The sequence below is a fragment of the Palaemon carinicauda genome, chromosome 38 (assembly GCF_036898095.1).
Source record: "Palaemon carinicauda isolate YSFRI2023 chromosome 38, ASM3689809v2, whole genome shotgun sequence".
Taxonomy (NCBI): domain Eukaryota; kingdom Metazoa; phylum Arthropoda; class Malacostraca; order Decapoda; family Palaemonidae; genus Palaemon; species Palaemon carinicauda.
In genome coordinates, this window is record NC_090762.1 from 49,183,378 (window position 1) to 49,205,764 (window position 22,387).

General features: G+C 34.0%; 2 protein-coding genes across 2 annotated transcripts in view; one reads left to right on the forward strand and one right to left on the reverse strand.

Moving 5' to 3' along the window:
- Positions 1 to 22,387, reverse strand: part of LOC137630609 (cap-specific mRNA (nucleoside-2'-O-)-methyltransferase 2-like) — a 353,518-nt gene that overhangs the window by 206,186 nt on the left and 124,945 nt on the right. The window lies entirely within an intron of this gene.
- The window catches only part of LOC137630608 (serine-rich adhesin for platelets-like), a 64,203-nt gene that overhangs the window by 24,800 nt on the left and 17,016 nt on the right, over positions 1 to 22,387 (forward strand). The window contains 10 exon segments of the mRNA XM_068362200.1: positions 989 to 2,494; positions 2,890 to 3,068; positions 3,251 to 3,373; positions 3,951 to 4,151; positions 5,459 to 5,844; positions 5,950 to 6,164; positions 9,071 to 9,195; positions 18,256 to 18,337; positions 18,340 to 18,390; positions 19,308 to 19,439. Coding sequence (XP_068218301.1) covers positions 989 to 2,494; positions 2,890 to 3,068; positions 3,251 to 3,373; positions 3,951 to 4,151; positions 5,459 to 5,844; positions 5,950 to 6,164; positions 9,071 to 9,195; positions 18,256 to 18,337; positions 18,340 to 18,390; positions 19,308 to 19,439 — 3,000 coding nt within the window.

Genomic DNA, 22,387 nt, shown 5'->3' on the forward strand with positions numbered 1-22,387 from the left:
ATTTAATCTATAAATAATTATTTAGAGCCATCATTATTGCAAGAATATAACTCTATTCTTGCCCCTCTCTGAGAACTGGGCATCAACGAACGAATTTTGTTCAATAAACCTTATTAGAGAAAAATAATTATTATTATCAATACTGTTGTCGTAAGTTTGTTTTTTTTTTTTTTTTTTTTTTTTGAGGGAGGATATTTGCCAGCCCTTTGAGTCAAACTTGACTCCTACAGATCAGGCTCGAATAGATTCGGGAGATATAAAATATAAGAGATATTACATCTATTTAATTAAAAAGAAAGTAGATATAAAAAAATATGATAACTAGCTATTCAAATTCTATTCATTAAACCTGTTTCCTAAAAACAATTTCTTAAATACAGAAATAATCTCAGAATCCGATAAATTTCAGATAACGTGCTCTGTACAAACCATAACTCTCTTTGACTTAAAAAAATATACCTAAACAAATATCTGTTGTATAGCTAAATTAGTGTCATAATCACTGCACTTAGGAATTGTATCGACCAATCCTAAGGGGTACCCCAAATAGCCCGAACTTGCTTATTAAATTTTCCCAGGGGAAAGTTTCTTTTACAAACTTTTAGATAAAAACTCAAAAATAAACTCAATATCTACTAAAAGCAGCAGCAATTAAGAACATCAGTTGATAGATAAGTGAATGTAGAAATAAAAGCTGAAGAAATAAATCAGTTACTATGATCATCAATAGTGTAATATCAATAATGTTGGTAAAAGTAGTCCTAACAGTAATATTAGCAAGGTAACATATCTAAATACCAACTGGAAGTATTACTACAGTAATTCCTTTCCAAATTCCTGTAAAACAGCTTCATTTGTTAGGATTCTCAAATTCTATCTTAAACAATAGCACTAAGATATGACATAAAATACTTAAAAGGGCGGATATGGCATTTATCAACTTATATCTCCAGGTTTCCAAGAATAGTGAAAGAAATTTCTATTATAGGTCTTGCATGGGGTAAGAGGCGACCAGCGATAGCACAGACCAACGCAGCTGTCCCAACAAACACAGTTGAGTCAGTAAAACCAGTTGCATCATCGACTGTAAGAACAACTACTGAAGCCAGAACTTCTAGGTCAACCCCAGCAACAGAAGCCACTACTTCAAATATTACATTTTCTACAGAAGCCTCAACTTCAGGGAGAATAACGATAGATCCTTTAATAGATTACGTTTTCAAGGAAGAAACAGACTCAGTAACTTCGATATTAGATGATATTAGTGTTCAACTTACCATATCAGATATAAGCTCACCTGATTACCAATATTTTCATTCAGATATATATACAAAAAATTATTCTACACCTCTTACAGCCTCAAGTATAGTGTCATCCTCAGAAGTGTTAACACAACCTCCAGAAATTAGGGAGATTCAGACGTTATCTTTAAATAACAAAGAAAATTTGGAAGACGTGACTGATATTCATAATGAACAGCGGGAAGCAATAACAGATAAACTTCTGACGAAGGAAAAGACAGATGTTCAGCCCGGTTTGAAAACTACCACAAGTAACTACCAATCGTTGTCTGAAGAAGTACAAGACAGAAGTTCTGTTCTTGGGGGCGCTTCAGTCCTTCCACAGAAAACCTCAGTAGAATACGAGAATAACCCTGCAATAATATGGTACAGAAATTCCACTAATAATTTCGATCCAAATCCAAGCACAGCTGAAAATAACCCTATTCCAAGTTATGAACTAATTAATAGGGAAAATACTGATTCCAAACATCTGCAAATGAATCCATCTTTTTCAAATAATTCCATAGATCAAGCCAGTATTTTTCCAATCGGCACATTCTTGCAAGCAAAAGACAAACCAAATCTTGATATTAGGCCTCCAGTGTTTATTCCATTTTTTGCAAAATCAAGTTTATCAAACAATGGCACAAATTTTCTACCAATCAACTCAGTTTCATCAGCAAAGAACTGGTATGATATTCTGGTGAATCGAGATAACCAAAAGCTCACAACAGTACAGCCTCTGCATGAAGTGAAGTTTCCATATGACAGGCCAACAGTGCGCCCGCCATTCTATTTGCGCCCTGCAACTAGGCCACAGGTTCTGCCAACAGAAGGTAAACCTTTGAAACCAAATGGATCATCAAAACAAAACGTAGAGCAAGATGATAAGGATGGCACCGGTCACACAAAACAGCAAAATCTAGAGAAAACCCTCACCGGCTCGACATTTCCGGCCTTCAGTAGACCTACACAGATATACAGAAGACCTATGGATGCTGGTTTGGCAAGCCTTCTGCAGTACTGGCCTCAGGTATCAGGTCATTTCCACCTACCTCTAACTTCAAATGAAACGTCAAAACCTACTTTCATTCCCATCTTCACTACTGTTACTCCAGATACAACAACTACAACGTTGCCTACGACTACAAGCCCTTTGGAATCTGTTAAGCCGTCTCCAAAGCATGGCAGCTTTAAGAACAACAGGACAGGTTAGCTGCATGCTTTCTTTCATTCGTCAGTTGAAAATACAACTGATGACAAATTATCTTCAATCAAGGATATAGGGATATCTTTTATGATAATTATCCCTACGAGGTGAAATGCAACTTATGTTAATTATATTTCTAAAAAATTTCGTTAGAGTAAAACTTTGAACTATGAAACGATACAATTATGTTCCATTAGTTATATTTTACATCTTGAGACAACGTCCCTGAAAACGAGTTATACTGTATGTCATTTAGTCTTTAAATTGCACTAGTTCCAATTTAGTCATTATCCAATATTAATGGATTAATGTTTCTTTTTCAACCTACTTAAACCTGGAGTAATCAAAGTACTTCCAAAATATATTTAAAAGCGCTTTCTCCATCTTCCTTTTCAGCAACTTCAGCCAATTTCTGGAACGGAGGTGGACGAGATGATTCATTTAGAGGAATTTATGACCTTGCCAACTCTCCCAATATGTTCCGAAGTCGAGAGGACTATTTTTTATACCTACAAGATGTTCTTTCCAAAGCAGCACAACGAGAGGATTCTCAACAGAAGACAACTAGCACGACAGTATGTACCAGTTATAATAATTATCACTTGACTATGAATTTCAAGTACAAACATATTGATGTCATGAAGAAATACAGTTTCAAGAGTGATTTCATGGTGACAAAATAATATTTCAAGAATACATACAGCTACAGTATTTCTTTAACATAACTTAAACTTAAAGACCAGTTACCTATTTTCAGAGGCCACCACCTTTCGCCACAAGGCGTCAGGATCTTCCGCAAACGAAAGTGATGATGCCCATTTTTACAAGGAACTTCAACGATACCTTTGTTTACGACCTAGATTACCTAGCTAGTCTCGGGGTGAGTCTTCCCTCATTAATGAAGTTCATTCTACTACATATCTATTTTGTACCTATGCCAGTTAGATAAGTCTAAAATGTCTTCCAAATCGGTTTTGTCCAAGGCCTTCCGCCACAGTACATTCCTATTTTGTATATTGTGCTTATGTTATCGTCTATTTATAACAAAAATTGGAGAGGGACTTTTCCTTCCCATTATCAGCAGTAGAATTTAAAATGAACTACGTCAGGACCTTGAGAAATATAACTTATTCTACATTTCCATGAAGTCTATCGGTTTCTACACCTCTTTTATAAATTTAGATTACAATTCACAAACTATGGTTGTTTGATAAGCATCATTAAAGGCAGTAATTCATCTTAGCAAATACTAGAACTATAGGTATAAGCATTGCAATAAAATATCCATCCACTTTACATGTGTTTTGTGTCTTTTCTTTTGCTCTTCTCAAATTTGTATGCAAAACGTAAAATACATGAATGACATACACCTCTAACAATACTGTTCCTATCTATGGTTGATTTTATTCGAGCAGAGGAAAGCTGAACTGTATATTTAACATTCCTCTCTACACCAGGGACAAGTTGCATATTTAGTGTATCCGGATTACGACTACAGTAATGAACCAGACAGCCCAACTCCCTCTACCACCAGCACCACCACTGTCCCAGTCCCAAAACCCACGGCAAGCCCTAGTACCAACATGGAGCAACTCTATCCCTTCCTAGGGTTGGGGCAGACACAACTTCAGAATCAAAGTCAATCTGTTGTGAACGAGGTAAGAAAAACATCCAACTATCCTCTATTTTTTAATTCCATATCAGCTTTACACTCACAAGAGCAATAAAGATAAACCAGTTATCTGAAAATCTTGGAGTTTGTAACGGAAAACAAGAGTAGCAAACATGTTTCAGATATGAAATTAGTCATCTTATTTAATTATCAGTTAAAACTTCTGATGTATGTTTTCGTGTCCGGCGAAGTATAAGGGAAAAAAGTATTACAAAACTCTAGTACGCACAAGGTATCTTCTATTAAGGATTGGTATATCCAATCACGTTCATAAATATACTTCTGTTCATTAAGGATTTGAACTGACTGTTATCAGGGTTATCTAATTTCCTATGTAGTGCCACACAATGATATGATGGTACACAGATAGAGAATTTTAGGATGATACTTGAAACCATTACTGTCATTTCAGTGTTGAAAGTTTGTTTTGATCACGACGTTTGAAATTATCCAGATTGGGAAAATATCACAACTTGATTATCTACAGATATGTAAACTATGACCAGTTGTATATAGCCATTTTCTGGTAAATAAACAATAATAACTACACCACAAAAGCAATCAAGGAATTCTCCTAGAAAACCCAAAGCAAACGACTGTTCATTTGCGGAATGGCCTAAAAATAAGATGTCATCAATGAGTAAAAAATGCACAATTTCATTATAATTCAAACGCTCTGCCATTCTACAGGATCTGGTAAGCGTATAAAACATCATAATCTAGTTTTATCTTTAAACTTTGGAAGACATAAGGGACTGAGCGCATGTGAGCGTGCTATACATACATACATACATACATACATACACACACACACACACACACATATATATATATATATATATATATATATATATATATATATATATATATATATATATATATATATATAAATCAAGTATCAAGAGAAGAAGACAAGCTGCAAAGGGACTATCCTGGAAAACTCTGTAAGGTAAGTATTAAAAGTTCACCTGGAAGCTTAATAGAGGATGTGAATCACGCTATTTTAGTAATTTAGTATAAAGAATCGATCAAGTCCTTGGCCAAGAGGTAAGAGATCTTTTCGAAAGCCTTGGTAAAATATAAACCTAAATCAAATATTAAAATATCTGGACCATATCTTGAAGCATAAAAGGGAACAAGCCTCTGAAACCTCAAATAACCACATGTGGTTCTGAGACTTGAATTGGTTTACAGAAGATAAAAATCTTCACTGTTACAACCAATAGGAAAACTGCATTCTTCTACCATCGTTGACATACACTCATTTCAAATAAACTTTTATTTTTTTCTCAGGTTCACTCGTACCAAAACCTAGTCATTCAACTGACAAATGGAACAAACATCACAGTCAGTGTACTGCCTGGTGGTGGAAGTATCATCAGTGGTTCTAATTCGGGACCCCAAGAAGGATCTGGGAGCACAAGTGGTCAAAATGTTGGTGATACTGAAAATGGTGCCGCAGGGAGTGATGGAGGAATCTCAGGGAGCAGTGATAGTGTTGGCAGTGGAATAAATGGCTCTGGAGACTTCGGTGGAACAGGAAGCAGTGGTGGAGGAACAGGAGGGGATAGCACCAGTGGTGATGGGTCATCTGGAACTAACGTTGGTAGTAACAGTGACGGAAGCCTTACTGGTGGCACAAGTAATGGAAACACTGGTGACGTGGCATCGAGCGGGAGGTAATTCAATCTTTTATTTCAGTACAGACTAGAAGTTTTTCTTATATCTAAATATGACTTTTTGATTCAGCAGCATAACGTTTCTGGATAATATCTTTCTTTCAGTGTCATAGATGGACAGAGTAGCACAGGAATCATTGCCTCAGAATCTCCACCCATCATCACTATCAATTTCCAAGGGTCCGGCACATCTTCACCAAACACTTTATTGACAACAACATCATCTTCACTTCAAGGAGGTGGGGTTTTTGTTACAAGACCTTTGGAAACAACTGCTGCCACTACTACTTCACCAGGGAGTGGTGGTTTCCAGCCTGCTGGTACGTATAAGGCTAGTGACAAATATAACTTTCCATATCTGTGTATAGTCAAGGCTTCAGTGACGTGCAAGCAAAAATCAATTTGATATAGTCCGGGTTAAGGTCCAGTCTAATTTCTGACAAGTCCAGTCTAATTTGTGACGCTGGTTTCTTGGGATAAATCAATCAACTGCGCAATACTTAGATGCTAAAAGATGCTAAAGAAATGTGCTCGTTTAACATTCCCTTCATACATGTGTGTGAGATTAAGGTAGATGGAGATGGCTTCAGGCCTACTGTAAGTTTTTACTTGACAATTATGATCTTTTACCTCCTGGTATGTCCAAGGCTATGTTGGCACTTTGGGAGTCTAGGAGTGATCCAGATTGCTTTAGACTGATAAGGCTTAGAGCACTGAAGGTGAATTCCTGATGGTAAATTTATTCAGTGATATTTAACAAAGTATAGGTAGAAAGGAAACTATAAGAGAGATTACTCGAGTGCCATATGTTGATAAGGTCATGACGAGGGGTAGATGGAGATATTTTGGCCATGCTCTTTGCACTCCCTGAGAGAGATTAATTCACCAAACGTTCAGCTGGGCTCCACAAAGGACTAGAAGAGTTGGAAGACCCAGGCCTACATGACTGAGAACTATGAAGCCCAAAGTAGAAGATGAGTGGAGAAGTAATGAATTAAAAGCTCAAGACAGAGACGACTGGCAAAATCTAAACGAGGCCCTTTGCGTCAATAGGCGTAGGAGGAGATGATGATGATAATGATGATGATGGGTAGACAGTGCAAATCTTTCTTTTCCCATCATCGACTTGTTATAAAGGCTTACTTTTGTTGACATTCATGTTCAATATATTTTCCAGGATCTACTGAAATTCAGATTCCTAGAGACAACTTTAACGAATTAGGAAAAACATCAACTGCATATACCACAAGTATAAATAATTTCCTATGGTAAATAAAAGCAAAATTAGAAAAGAGAAAACTCTTCAATATTCAAAGTATATTGCCTTTGACATTTCCTTTCATTTATATGAAACAAATCCTTAAAAATTCAGTAGCTATGTTATACAGTCGACTAAGTTTGTTTTTATTTACACGACTCTAATTAATGTAAAGTACCCAATGTTTCTATTATGAGACCATTCTTTACTTGAAGTTGTATACATGCATTTTTCAACTTCACGTAGTTTGCATATATAGACAGTTTCTCGTTTACTTCCGTCCTGGACATATGTTCATCTATCTACTTGGCTTTCTCATATCTCTTCACTATCTCTCTCTCTCTATCAGTCAAAACAGTTGATGCCTCAACCCCTACTCCCTCCTAGGCTCCTACCTCTCCTCAAGGCTTACCTCCTTTGATTTTCCTGTTTAATCCAACGCACGAGATCGTCACCAAAGACTGGATTGTAACTTCCACCGTCTGATTAAAGACTGAAAAGGCTAGCCCTTATGCAACACCAGCAATGGCAAAGTTACAAAAGACGGCTTAATCTTCGGGTGCTCCATCACGCCCGGAGTACGCAGATTTAATTTCCCCAAAAAAACTGTAATGAAAACTCCATCAGCTATTTGGTGCTTTGTTTGTAAATGTTACTTGATATCTTTATATACGAAAGATTTATTTTAATGTAATTATAGTTCTTAAATTTCTTGTAGTTTTTCCTTATTTCCTTTCCTCACTGAACTATTTTCCCTGTTGGAGCCCTTGGGATTATAGCATCCTGCTTTTGAAACTAGGGTTGTAGCTTAGCAAGTATTAATAATAATAATAATAATAATAATATCATTCACATGAATTATGGAAAACTGTCTCAACCTTTAAGATTTATATACGTAAATGCTGATTAGTTCTTGTGAAGGAATCCTCTACCTAAAATGTCAAACTCATTAACAGTTCCATAGATTAAGGTCAATTAGTGAATGGATTTCGAAGAATTAGGGAGTGAAATACTTTATTCAAAGGCAGATTAGTTAGTAGTTGCGGGCTAGTCCTGTGTATAAATCTTTTAATTCATATTGAATTAACGGACTGGAAATTAATTTTGGATTCGCCTTTCCCTATTTTTCTTTTTGCTTTGCTAAAACAACAATATTAACCATCGGAGTCTTCAAGAAAAGTCTCTCTCTCTCTCTCTCTCTCTCTCTCTCTCTCTCTCTCTCTCTCTCTCTCTCTCTCCTTTTAATGCTATGAGGATACAGCCAGAGAAAATCTGTCCAATTCCTCCTCTATGAAATTAACCGGATCGTTTCCATTATATAATATAATCTTTCCTTTGATTTCTACAATGGAATTTCTACAACTCAAAAATGGGCAAAAGGCGGACCAAATTATTTCATCAGATACATATCATTGGATGAATTATATTTCTCCTTTCACTTTTCTTTATGTTACACAAATGCAACGCAAGATGATGGGAAATATTGGTCAATCTTTGTTGAGATAAATATCATTATCACCAAATAAACTTCCTCCTTTTTTTCATACACACTGACGCAACACAAGAAGACATTGTAGAACAGATTGACATATTGTTTTGAACCTTACATTACCTTATCTAGAAAAAAAAAATTTTAGCTGATAGGAAAAAAAAGGGTGAAAGAGTGAGAGCAGCTAGCTAAGGAATAGTTTTTTAAGTATTAGTAGAAGCGATGTAAAGTGTGGTTTGGCCACAATTCTATTTATATAAAGGTACATTTATTCTTTTTATGGTCTTCGTTTTAATGAAACAATTGCTTATTTTCATTTTATTTTTTGGGGGAATTCTTGGCTACCGGCGTAGTATTTTTCATGTGGTTAATCCTTAAAGATTTTACAAAATGGGAGAGTAAGAGAGACCTGGGGATGGGGTTCTTTGTAGTGAGGCTTGTATTTCTGGTGCTAATTGATCTTCTTTGTTTCTTCAAAGTGTACAGATGCAACGAACGGGGGAGTGAGAGAATGACCAACTACGTCAATCCGTCGTATCCTTACCGAGACACCAGCGCAGGCATCTGCATGTTTAGGCTGGATATTCAACCCGGGGTGTGTCAGGTAAGGGGCCTTTTTTTTTTTTTTTCTTTGAATGAGGTCATGGTGGTGCCAAGAGGCTCATGTCCTGTCAATCATTCTAGACAATAAATCCTCTTTACGATGTAAAAGTCGTCTATTTCCCTCGCCATTTATTATTGAACTGCCACAAAACCAGTGACATCAGTGGCAATGCCCTAGCTAGCAGGACAATGCACTAAACCCCTTTCCACCCAGGCTAGAACCAGGGAGGGCCAGGCAATGACGGCTGATGACCCAGCAAGTATAAATACCTATAGGCTCCCCCAAACTCCTCGTCCTTAGCTCACAAGGATGGATGGTGAGATTGCAGACACTACAAGAAACTACCGAGTTTGAGCGTAATTCGAACCCCAGTCCGGCGTGTCACTTGGCAAGGTGATATTTTTAGAACACTGAATCCAATATATATATATTCACGTTGATTCTGCGTGAAGTATTGACGTACTAGATGAAAAATAATTCGTTGAATTTTTTTTTTCGAAGGACACCTACATGAAGCCGTTTCCCTAAACAGAGGATGGTGCAAACAAAATACAACATAAATTCATTGACACTTCCTTTCTCTAAGGATGTTCCGTATTATTATTATTATTATTATTATTATTATTATTATTATTATTATTATTATTATTATCATAATTACTATTATCATTATTGCCTTATTCATCATCATTTATACAATAATTATCATTATCTTCATCATTACCATAACTACCAGTGTCAGTAAAGAAATGAGACAAAACATCTCCCTTATCTCCCTCACATAATAAAGAGCAATTTTCTGGATATATATCTATATATCTGTCTATCTATATATGTGTATATATATATATATATATATATATATATATATATATATATATATATATATATATATATATATATATATATATATTCGGTCACGCTAAACTCTCCCCGTCCTTTGGGTATGAAGAGAGGTGTTAGTCATACCTTGAAAGGGGTGTGCGTGTGTGTGTTTGCATATCTATCTAAACATTTTACGATCATTTTAGACGGGTCGCATACACTAGTAAAATAATAACGGATCACACGAGACAAATGAATGATGGGCCATTAACGACACCGAGACTTCAAGAGATATTTCCAAATTCCCCAAAATCCATTGTGCCATTAAGCTTTATGGAAATGAGTGCCTGGAATCTGTTCCCACCTCTTCCAACCCCCCCCCCCTTCCAGGCCTTAAATGCACCGTATTGGCTATATCGTTCATTAACGCACTAATGGCGGAAGAAAAATAAGAGAGCAGAGACAACGAGGACAGGCGCATTCGAATCCCAGTTAATTGTGGCTTGGCGCGCGACGAATACTTTGATTAGCGTTCAAAGCGTTTCCCAATGCTTTCCGAAGCCGGTTAATTAGTGTTCGGAACGTTACAGACACGGTGTGTGTGTCATGCTTATCTTTAATCCTATGGTTTTTTTTTTTTTTTTTTTTTTTTTTTTTTTTACTTTCAATGTACAGAGAATTCTATTTACAGAAAGTTTGGTTACAGGGTTAACAAAATATTTTGGTATGTCGACTCGTCATATATCTTAATTATGCAATTTTGAATGGTAGATGGAGATGGTTTGAGCATGCTCTTTGCACTTCTTAAGAAATACTATTTCACCAAACACCAGAAGAGTTGGAAGACCCAGGCCTACGTGGCTGAGGAATGTGGAGCGTGCAATAGGATATGAATAATGGAGAAGTATTGAATTGAACGCTCAAAATAGAGACGACTGGCGAAATCTAACCGAGGCCCTTTGCATCAATAGGCGTAGGAGGAGATAATGATGATGATTTTTGATCGTCCTGAAACTTATACTTCAGCAGTTATTGAAGAGTAAAATACATTGCGTTCTACTTTTCGTTTATTTTAAAATCCAGACTCTTTAAATCATTGGGGGTAATGTCAATATGTATCATAAGTTTGTATTACTAACATAATTCTTAACATTATAGTGTGACTTACAAGTAGGATTAAATTTCAAATACAGCCAATACATTACTGCATCAGCAAAAAAAGATATGTCCAATTATATTTTACTGTATCACCCTCTTCACCCCTAACAGTAACCTACAACGCTCAGCTGAATCTGTTACTGTATCGTTATTCACATTTCATCATTGTGGTGGCCTGGTGGTAGCGCCCTTGCCTGGTGATTGCCAGACTGGGGTTCCGAGGCCCGCTCACACTCATTAGTTCCCTTGGTCGCTGCAACCTCACCATCCTTGTGAGTTAAGGATAGGGGGTTTGGGGAAGCCTATAGGTCTATCTGCTGAGTCATCAGCAGCCATTGCCTGGCTATCCTTGGTCCTAGCTTGGGTAGAGATGGGGCTTGGGCGCTGATCATATGTAATATTGTCAGTCTCTAGGGCATTGTCCTACTTGATATGGCAATGTCATTATCCCTTGTCTCTGCTATTCATGAGCGGCCTTTAATACGAGAAATGTATCCTAAATATGTACAAGAATAAACTCTTTAGAAAAGAAAGACCATCACATTAAAATCGTCATCAGTTGCATGTTCAATAATGGCCCTTAATTGCCTATAAACCTGTATAATGTTCGCAAAACTCAAAGTATAACGGCCGCGAACAACTGTAAACCAAAATGAAATGGATCTCTCTCTCTCTCTCTCTCTCTCTCTCTCTCTCTCTCTCTCTCTCTCTCTCTCTCTCTCAAACGACGTTATACTCCTCATTGCCGGAAATGAAAGCCCTGATCATCCTTGCATCAAATGGAATTTGTTGTCATCCATAACTTCTCGCGTGAAGTTAATACAGCACTCGCCGCTTCAACCTCGAAACTTCATTCTCATTTAGAAAACGTGCACAGTGTTGCCATTCATAGGAACATTAATAATGCCATTTGTTGTTGTTGTTATTATTATTATTATTATTATTATTATTATTATTATTATTATTATTATTATTAGCCAAGCTACAACCCTAGTTTGTAAAGAAGGATGCTATAAGCCCTAAGGCTCCAACAGCGAAAAATAGTCCAGCGAGGAAAGGAAGTAATGAAATAAACTACAAGCGAAGTAATGAACAATTAATATAAAATATTTTAAGAACAATAACACCATTAAAATAGATTTTTCCTACATAAACTATAAAGAGAGACATGCCAGGCTGTTTAACATAAAGACGTTCTCTGTATTTTGAACTTTTAAAGTTCCACAGATTCAACCTCTTTATAAGGAAGACCATTCTACAATTTGACCGTAAATTCTCTAGTCTTGGGTAGAGCCATAGCCTCTGTACCATGGTTTTCTACTGTCTTGGGTTAGAGTTCTCTTGCTTGAGGCACATTATTCTATCTAATTTCTCTTCCTCTTGTTTTGTTAAAGTTTTTATAGGATATATGTATTTTAATGCTGTTACTTTACTTAAAATATTTTATTTGTCATTTTTTTCTTTCCTTACTGGGCTATTTTCCCTGTTGGAGCCCCCTGGGCTTATAGCATCCTGCTTTTCCAACTAGGGTTGTAGCTTAGCAAATAATAATAATAATAATAATAATAATAATAATAATAACTGGAATAAAGCTTGTAGAAAGCATGACTATTAGAATTAACTGCATTCGGACAAATAAACACAAAATTAATATGTTTATTAGGAACTCGTCGTAAATTCCAAAAGGCGTTCTCCTTAAGAATTGCTTGGAACCCTGTCGATTTTTTTTTCATATTTCTAACTGCCTAAGTAATAGGCCTACCCTAGAATTAGGCCATGGATTTTTAATATGTACACCTCACGTAATAGTTCCCAAGTGCAGTGAGTGTAACACTATTTTAACCATAGATTATATATTTTGTGAATGTACTGTTTTTAAAATAGTGATAGTGATATAAATCACTGTCTTTTAAAAGCAGAAAACGTTACAGTATCTGACATCTTATCAGATTATGAGTACTCTTCTGTTTTTAGGAATTTAATGCTTATAAGAAACAAGCTGAAAGCTAAAACTTAAATATCTTCGTATTACAGATTTCCATACCTAATTTATTTCTATATAAATTATACTTGATATATATCATATTCCTTTCCCCAGAATTTATTCGGGTACGCTCTGTAGGAGTTAAGTATGACTCAATAAACTGGTAAATCCTGCATCTCTTTTAATCAATCTGTGACGGGCCGAGAGAAGGTTGTGACTCAAAGGCAGGTTGAAAACAACTGAGTGAGTTTATTGTAGAACACTTTCCTATACAGTATATACAAAATCTCAAGCAACAAGAATTTTCAAGTTCAAAAGTCGACACTGTTACCGATGAGAAAACAGACATGTTATTTCAGGTTCTTTTTAGTGCGAGGGGAGAGCGAAGATACAAGTACAAAATGAAGTATGTACGATCGTATGAAACACGGCTGGTACAAATCAACTACCAGCTAATAACTAGCCAACTTTAGATGATTTAGCACGGGATTCATTACCTGCCTATAATAATTCGAATATTTCTGTAGCTAGTACATAATTTTGGTTGATACTATTTGGCTTATAAATATTCCAGTATAATTTCCTTATGTGTCCTTCATATGGCATCTAAGATTTGCATGAAAATACCCTTACTATTTTTTTTTATATAGCTACAGTCTGAACCGCTTTATATTTGTCTAATGCAGCTGTTTTAAAGCATGTTGTAACTGTTTTTGAACTGACAATTTTCTAGGAGGCTTAAGAAAATCAAAATATAAATCTCATTTCTAAACAAGAGCCTATTTTTGCAAGGTGATAATGGCTACTTCGTGTTATCAATTTCATTTTTCTATTAATCGTTTGATTTAGTTAGTTTTTTTATTTCTTTCCTTTTTTCATATTAGGTCGATTTCTAGCATTCTGCTTTCTCAAAAAAGGTTGCTTTTTGGCTTGTAATAATAATAATAATAATAATAATAATAATAATAATAATAATAATAATAATAATAATAATAATAAAACAACAACAACAACAACAGCAATAATAATATAATCTGAGTGGCGGACGGAATTTCTAATTCCCATTCAGGTTCTTTTGTTAATTTTAGTGACAATAATTCATCAACCTCACAGTTTTGCTATTTTAATGAAAACATATTAACATATAGCATAACTCTGATTATTGAAACAAACAATAACAACAACAACTACAACATCTTCTTCAATTATGGAATTTATCATTGTTGAACATGACCAGCAAACATGCTTATGAACAATAAATAAGTAAATAAATAAACTACTGAATAAAAAATAAATAAACAGGCAGATGAGAAGAGAATGTGCCTTACTGACCCCTCAATATATAGGCCTCGAACACCGGTCTAGGCCTATGTGACCACAAGGCCTAAAAAGGCAGTCCAGTGCGGCACTCAAAATGACACACCAGGTAATAATTGTGGTACAGACATGAAGGTAAATCAGGCATGGCATAGAAAACAGAATTTGGTTCTGGTGGTTTCTGAGGGATGCCTTTACATATGACCTGTTCAAAGAACTGGAAACTTAATTTCTTATGATTATCATGCTTATCATCACTAGCCAAGCCACAACCCTAGTTGGAAAAGCTGGATGATATAAAACTAAGGGCCCCAACAGGGAAAAATAGCCCAGTGATGAAAGGAAATAAGGAAATAAATAAACTACATGAGAAGTAATTGATAATTATTATAGATTATTTTAAGATCGGTAACATATTTAAAATTGAAGAGAAGCTTGTGTCAGCCTGTTCAACATAAAAAAAAAAAAAATCGCAACAAGTTTGAACTTCTGAAGTGCCACTGATTCAAATGACCGATTAGGAAGATCATTCCATAATATGGTCACAGCTGGAATTAAACTTCTAGATCACTGTCTACTAAGGGGAGCTAAGGATAAAAAAACTGATAAAGTGAAAAAATAAACGAATGACAAATAAAAGTGCTATACTCAAAACCAAATACAAATACAAAATTCATAAAAACTCAAATCATAATTTACCATGAGACCACGATTAGAAAAAAAAAAGAAATAAAATGACGTATCAAGAACTAAACACAACATGTACTCAATCAAAAATACTATGATAAACATTTAAATCGTTTAGATCATATTCACACGAATGAATAGTACATTTCTTTCTATCTGAATGAGGGACTCATTACCATGCATAGCTTCACGCCATAAAGCGAAACTGTAAAATATATTTATATAGAAAATCGTGGGAATTTCGGTTTCAAAAAAACGATGGTATGAATTAATAGACCCTCGTCGTGCAAATTTTTGCATTTACTTTTAATAACTGATAATTTTGGAAATTAGCTTTCTATTTCAAAATCAAAATATGGACGTGGCTATATTTTTTTATGAAAAGATATCAACGGCTTATAACAGTGATCCATTATTACCTCCGCCAACGGGGTTGGGAGGAGGTTATGTTTTCGCCCCTATTTGACTAATTGTCTGTTTGTGAACAACTTCCTGGCCACAATTTTACTCATAGAGTAGTGAAACTTTCAGCGATTAATTATGTTAAAACGTGGAAGTGATTCACTTTTGAAAGTTCTATTTCAAAGGTCAAGGTCAAGGTCAAGGTCCAGCAATATGTCGATGGAGTTAACCCTAACCTTAACCCCACGTTCGCATATGGTTGTCACAGACTTCAAATACGCCAGCGGTCTATATTGATTCCGGGAAGGTATGCTGGTTTTGAGAAATAAGCTGCGTGGTGGAGGTCTGCATTCTCAGAGTTCTTTTCAACAGTTTTTTTTTTTTCTTTCAATTATTGGCAGTTATGACAGTATATTTATATTACGATTATGAATGTTTATTTTGACAACAATGAACAGGAATGTTTTTTTTTTTTTTTTACGTTTATCACAATAGTTTATAACGATAATTAGGAAGGCTTATTTTGAAAAAAATTATAAGAATAATAATGACATTAAGAATGACATTACTAATGAAAGTGATAAAAATCAATATAAGAACGACAATGATAATAAGAAAGACAGATTTATCACAGCAAAAATTTGTGAATAAATAAAAAGCTAAGAAGATTAATCAGTAAATATTTCAAAGGATAGTTATATTTCTTACACCAAAACCGGCGAAAACATCAGCATATGACAAACAACATTAATAACATCTTGCTCACATCATAATAAATGTGATGGCCAGTTGTTAGTGCCTTTGACTTTCACATAGGCCAAATGATGCTAAATTGATGTTAAAAGTGAAATTTACTTCGCTCCACATTAAAATGAAAACAATACTAATAACCAATAGTAAATATCTATTTATCTTGTTGATTGCCTTACGATACAACTATGATATTGTATTGAAACTCTTCATATTAACATACCCGAAGCTCCTAAGAGTAAATGTAATTTTATATTGTCTCATTAGAAATTCATTGGATTATGAAAGAAATATGTTGTCAGTTATGATAAAAACATTAATCTTTTTTTTTAATAAATGCGGTTAGGCCATCGCTTTTTAATGAATATTTTAATAGGTTGATGCGGATACAATGATGGGGTGCATTTGTCATCCACGTATAATGAATTGATATATTCTGATAGCATACATATATGCATACATACGCACACACATACAATACATACATACATACATACATATATATATATATATATATATATATATATATATATATATATATGTATATATATATATATATATATATATATATATATATACATATACATATACATATATATATATATATATATATATATATATATATATATATATATATATATACATATATATATATATATATATATATATATATATATATATATATATATATATATATATATATATATATATATATATATATATATATATATATATATATATATATGTGTGTATGTGTGTGTACGTATATATACACACAAAGATGCAAAATCCAAATCAGCGGAATTGCAACGTGTCACAAAGAGAGAGAGAGAGAGAGAGAGAGAGAGAGAGAGAGAGAGAGAGAGAGAGAGAGAGAGAGAGAGAGAGAGAGAGAGAGAGAGAGAGAGTTACAAGGGTTTTGAATGTCTCAAAATCTTGGCTATAGCGATTGTATATAAACGTTTAGAGTTCGTATGATCTTGTCTAACTTATTCTTGAACTCGTTTACCGTGTTACTGATCACTACATCCGCTAGAAGTCTGTGCCATGTATTTTCTATTTTGTCTGTAAAAGACATTACCATATTGAGTGGTGTTGAATATTTTCAATTCCAGTTTGTGTCCGTTGCCTCTGGACTGATTGTGCTAAGCGTGAATAAAATGTTGCTATCTAAACTTTTTATTCCATAAAGAATTTTGAATGCCTCTATTAACTGTGCCCATTGTCGTATTTGCTGTATTCTGACAGCAAATACTGTACAAGTTGATGCAGTACGGAACTGTTTTGTTGAAAGATAATACAAGCTTAAAGAGAGAGAGAGAGAGAGAGAGAGAGAGAGAGAGAGAGAGAGAGAGAGAGAGAGAGAGAGAGAGAGAGAGAGAGAGAGAGAGAGAGTTTTCGTCAATTTAAAGGGAGTAGGAGATTTTTACCATCAGAATAATTGCTTGTCTTCCAATTATTAAAAATATCATTATCATTACGTAATAAAACATGATTTTCAAAGTAGATTATCAACAATCGATATATATATATATATATATATATATATATATATATATATATATATATATATATATATATATATATATACGTTTTTATATATACATATATATATATATATACAGTATATATATATATATATATATATATATATATATATATATATATATATATATATATATACATATATATATATATATATATATATATATATATATATATATATATATATATATATATATATATATATATATATATATATATATATATATATATACTGTATATATATATATATATATATATATAGATATATATATATATATATATATATATATATATAGATATATATAGACAGAAAAGTAAAGATGAAAACAAAAATTTAAACATGTAAACAAATAAATGTTCGCCCGTAATACAGTATTTAATTTTTCCTCCAGGTGAGAGTAGATATCATCGAGACTCATCTGGCGCCACCTACAGAGGGCGTCTGCGTACGGCAGTACCTGACGGTTCAGGGAACCATTGGCGTCCGGGGGTGCAACGTATATGTGGCACCAATAGTGATACCCACTGTAAGTGATTATGTGGACTTTTTTACTTTTATTTTTTCACCTTGATATGTTACTATAGTTCAAGCTGCTGGTGCAGCAATTTTTATCCTTAAGTATGCTTCGTTGAATTATAAGGGATATCCTACCAGCCTTACTTCTATCATTTTAATGGCATTTTGGTAAAGTTAATGGATATAGGAATGTATCTTCCAAGAAAGAGGCAGCTTAACATTTGGATGCTGACAAAATAAATTCTCTAGAAATTAAACTGGATTTGATAATTTCAGCAATGACATGATTTAAAAAAGTGTAAGGAGAGGTATAATTACGGTGAATTTTACAGGGAATAATATTTACTTAGAATCCCCTTTTTATAATGGACTTGGATACTTAAAATATTCTCGATCAATGATGTTTAGTAAAAAAAAAATATTAAGAAAAAAAAAATGTTGAATGACTAGAACTTAACAATGGACATTTTTTATCACCAAGTTTTTAATTCTAATAGCAAACTAACGTTGATGAATTAATAGTACTGAAAAGTGCAATGTCATTCCTGCAATCTCCTCTGAAAAAGTGTTATTGCCAACTTTGTCATGACTATTTTGCAGCGTTGCAAGTTGCAAATAATATTTTCAAAGCATTTAAAGAAGTATATACCATCTTTTAACCAAATTTATCTATACGTATAGAATATATTTTAGCACTTAACAAACCATGCATAATGAGTTAATTTAGAAATTGGTTTTATATCAAATATACCTTTTTCCGAGATACAGCACTGTTCTAAAATTTTAGCAGAGTTTCCTTACAAGCAGTGGTCTTGAATAATATTTGAAAACTTTTTGATTAATTAATTAACTTATTTTCATAACACTATTCTTAAGTAATACCTCAAAGCCTGACCTAACACCTATTTCCCCTGGGGACCTTTTCAGTCTACGTGGAAGTGGAAGAAGGCATAGCGTCCCCATTCCTTGAACTCGCAGTGTCCTCTCAGGCTGGGCTGAGCTACAGGTGGGGTCTGTGGATTACTCAACTGGATTGCCACGAGCCCTCACCTATTCTAGGTGAGATCTTAATGACTTTAAGCCAACGTTTCTAATGTCTTACTTTAGAAAAAAAGGAGAGTGAATATCAAAACGACCGATGATTTGTTTTTCATAGCCACCCTCCCTCCACAGAAGAGAATTTTGGTTGAATGAATAAAGCATTTGTGAATTTACTATGGAAGGCGGATATTCAGGGGCGCAGCAGTGCTGAATTAGTTATTGACAGGACTCCACGGCTTCGAGCATTTTTGGGTCCCTCGACATTCCCAAACAGCACCCTAATAACTGCGCCATATTTCACGCTCTCTTTTCGTACAACTGAAGTACAATATACGAGTTTCCGCATCTAACACTAAAATACGTTGCACAGGGCATGCAATGGTGGGTACATAAGCTTCAGCCTATTCAGCCTTACGGATGTACGGCCCCGGGTCGCAGTCAACGTTAAAAGGACATTAGGATAACAAACAACTAAATCCACAAAAGGGTTGGTTTAAAATCAATAGGTTAAGCCGAGCGTAAGCTATATGATTGTCTGTATGCATGTCTGTCAAATCCAAACCTTAAGTCATGATAGATCAGATAATTTTCATAGTGTTATGATCATACGCATCTAAGATGAGCCAGAATGGATTAATATAATCCAGAAAAGGTCGGAAAAGACATTAAGATTATTTTTCTCAAGATAATAGATGTGTTTATGCAATTTTAAAGTATAGGAACTTTTCGCCTAAATGTTTAAGAACATTATTATTGTTAATGTATCTGTGAAAGTCTTTATTCCCAATTCATCCTTGATTACCACCATCAAACGGGAGAAGCACAATAGACAAACAATTTAGTACGGCAACATCGCCAGATTAGATTGCACACACATAAATACAAGAAAAAGTTGTAAAAGCGAAAGAAGTCTGTTTTTATTTTGAAGTTTTACTTATGACCTATATTTGGAAATGACCTAATTCTTGATTTTGGTTTAGATCCTGCAAGTATTTCAGCCATAAAAATGTGCAGAAAACATTGCTAATATCGACCTGATTCTAATTCAAATACACTGTCCCTTGCATCCTTTAATAGTGGAAGAACATGTTTATAAATATATTCTAACTTGAATTTCGAAGGAAAAATAAAACATGATATTGGCACAGATTTATCTTCTCCCTTAGAATGGTTTAAAAGCTCCTGCAAATGTTTCAAGCCCTCAGCTCCAACTATTTTCTTTATCAATCGCAGTGTGGGATGGGTCACAAAATTCCTCTTCTTAAATCGGTAAAGATTACAAGCCCCAGACTCCCACCCATCCCGGATGAATAGAAGTTAATAAACAAAGGTCAGGAGTTCATACAGGAGAGGTCAATAAATGAAAGTAATAAAGGTCATAGGTTTATGGTACCATGGTGATGACAGTCTCCTGTGCTAAAATTGGAATTTCAACGAAGAATTCAGTCCATGACCTAGTCATATGTCACGTCCGTTTGAGCTACCGTGGGCAGGCAAACCCGGAAGTTATTAGATCGAAGTACAGATTCAGCATAAATATTTTTTTTTCTTATTCACTTCGCCAAAATCAAGGATTTTGCGAAAGGTATGTATTCACCAATGTCGTCGTTTATTTATTTGTTTGTGAGCAACTTTACACAAAAACTACTGTACTGATTTTGATCAAACTTGGTAATCCTATTGAGTATGACTCAAGGATGAATCTGTAACATTTTGGATAAAGTGCATCAGAGTACAAGTAAGCACCAGTACTTTGAAAATAATCGAAATGTTAAGTAAATATTCTAAGTTTATTTTATTTAGCTATTTTGTTTTTCTTTGTGAACAACATGACGCAAAACCTACAAAACCAATTTCAACGAAACTTGGTGGACATACGGGATATGATACAAGGACAAATCCATTAGATTTTGAAGAAAATACATCTAAGTACAAGTACGCAGTGGAGTCGAGTGCAAAATTAGACTGCTTGGCTCGGCGAAGGAATGCTCTCTACTGAGTGCCCCTACTGTTTAACATGTAATTATCGTCGCCAAGGAGCTAAAATATATAATATATATTATATAATACTTTAACAGGGTTATTCGTACTTAGGATCATAAATCCTATTTATCATTAATATGAAAAATAAACGGAACTAACATTTCTGAATTGGTCTCTTTTTCTAGTTATTGTTAAGGACACTGCATAAACATTAAAATGTTACCATGTATGTATGTATGTATGTATGTATGTATGTATGTTTGTTATCTGAGTTATCAATCCGGATGTGTCTATTACATCGTGTATACAACTTAGCGTTGACATACCCAAGGTCTACAGTCCTTGGACATATCTATGGAAAGCAAGAATTTCACGTTCAAAAGATTTAATCAAGATTTCCCTTATTAGGAAAACAAAATCATTCGGCATGATGTATTTCCGGCGTTAGTAATAATTATTGTTGTAATGCTAAGTTAACAATTATAAATTGTAAAGTTGAATTCCGTATATGTATTTATGAATATGCAGTACAGCATACTTATATGTATATATTTATATACAGTATATATATATATATATATATATATATATATATATATATATATATATATATATATATATATATGTATGTATATATAACATAATAATAATAATGATAATAATAATAATGCAAAAAAATATTTCTGATAAAAACAACGGAAACTATTTTTTGTTCTTAAACAACTCGACATTTTTTAAATGTTTAAGAATTTTTTTTTTTACATTTCTATGAAAGTACCGTAGCACTTAAAAGCCAACCTTTATCCGAGAAAATTCTTTAAGAAATCATATCTCTAAAAGGAGGAAACATAATCATTATTTCAAAAATTTCAGAAGAATTTCTCTTTATTCTACGATTCAGGCGAAAGTATTCCTTATTCTTATTGTGTGTGTGTTTATAAACATATATATATATATATATATATATATATATATATATATAT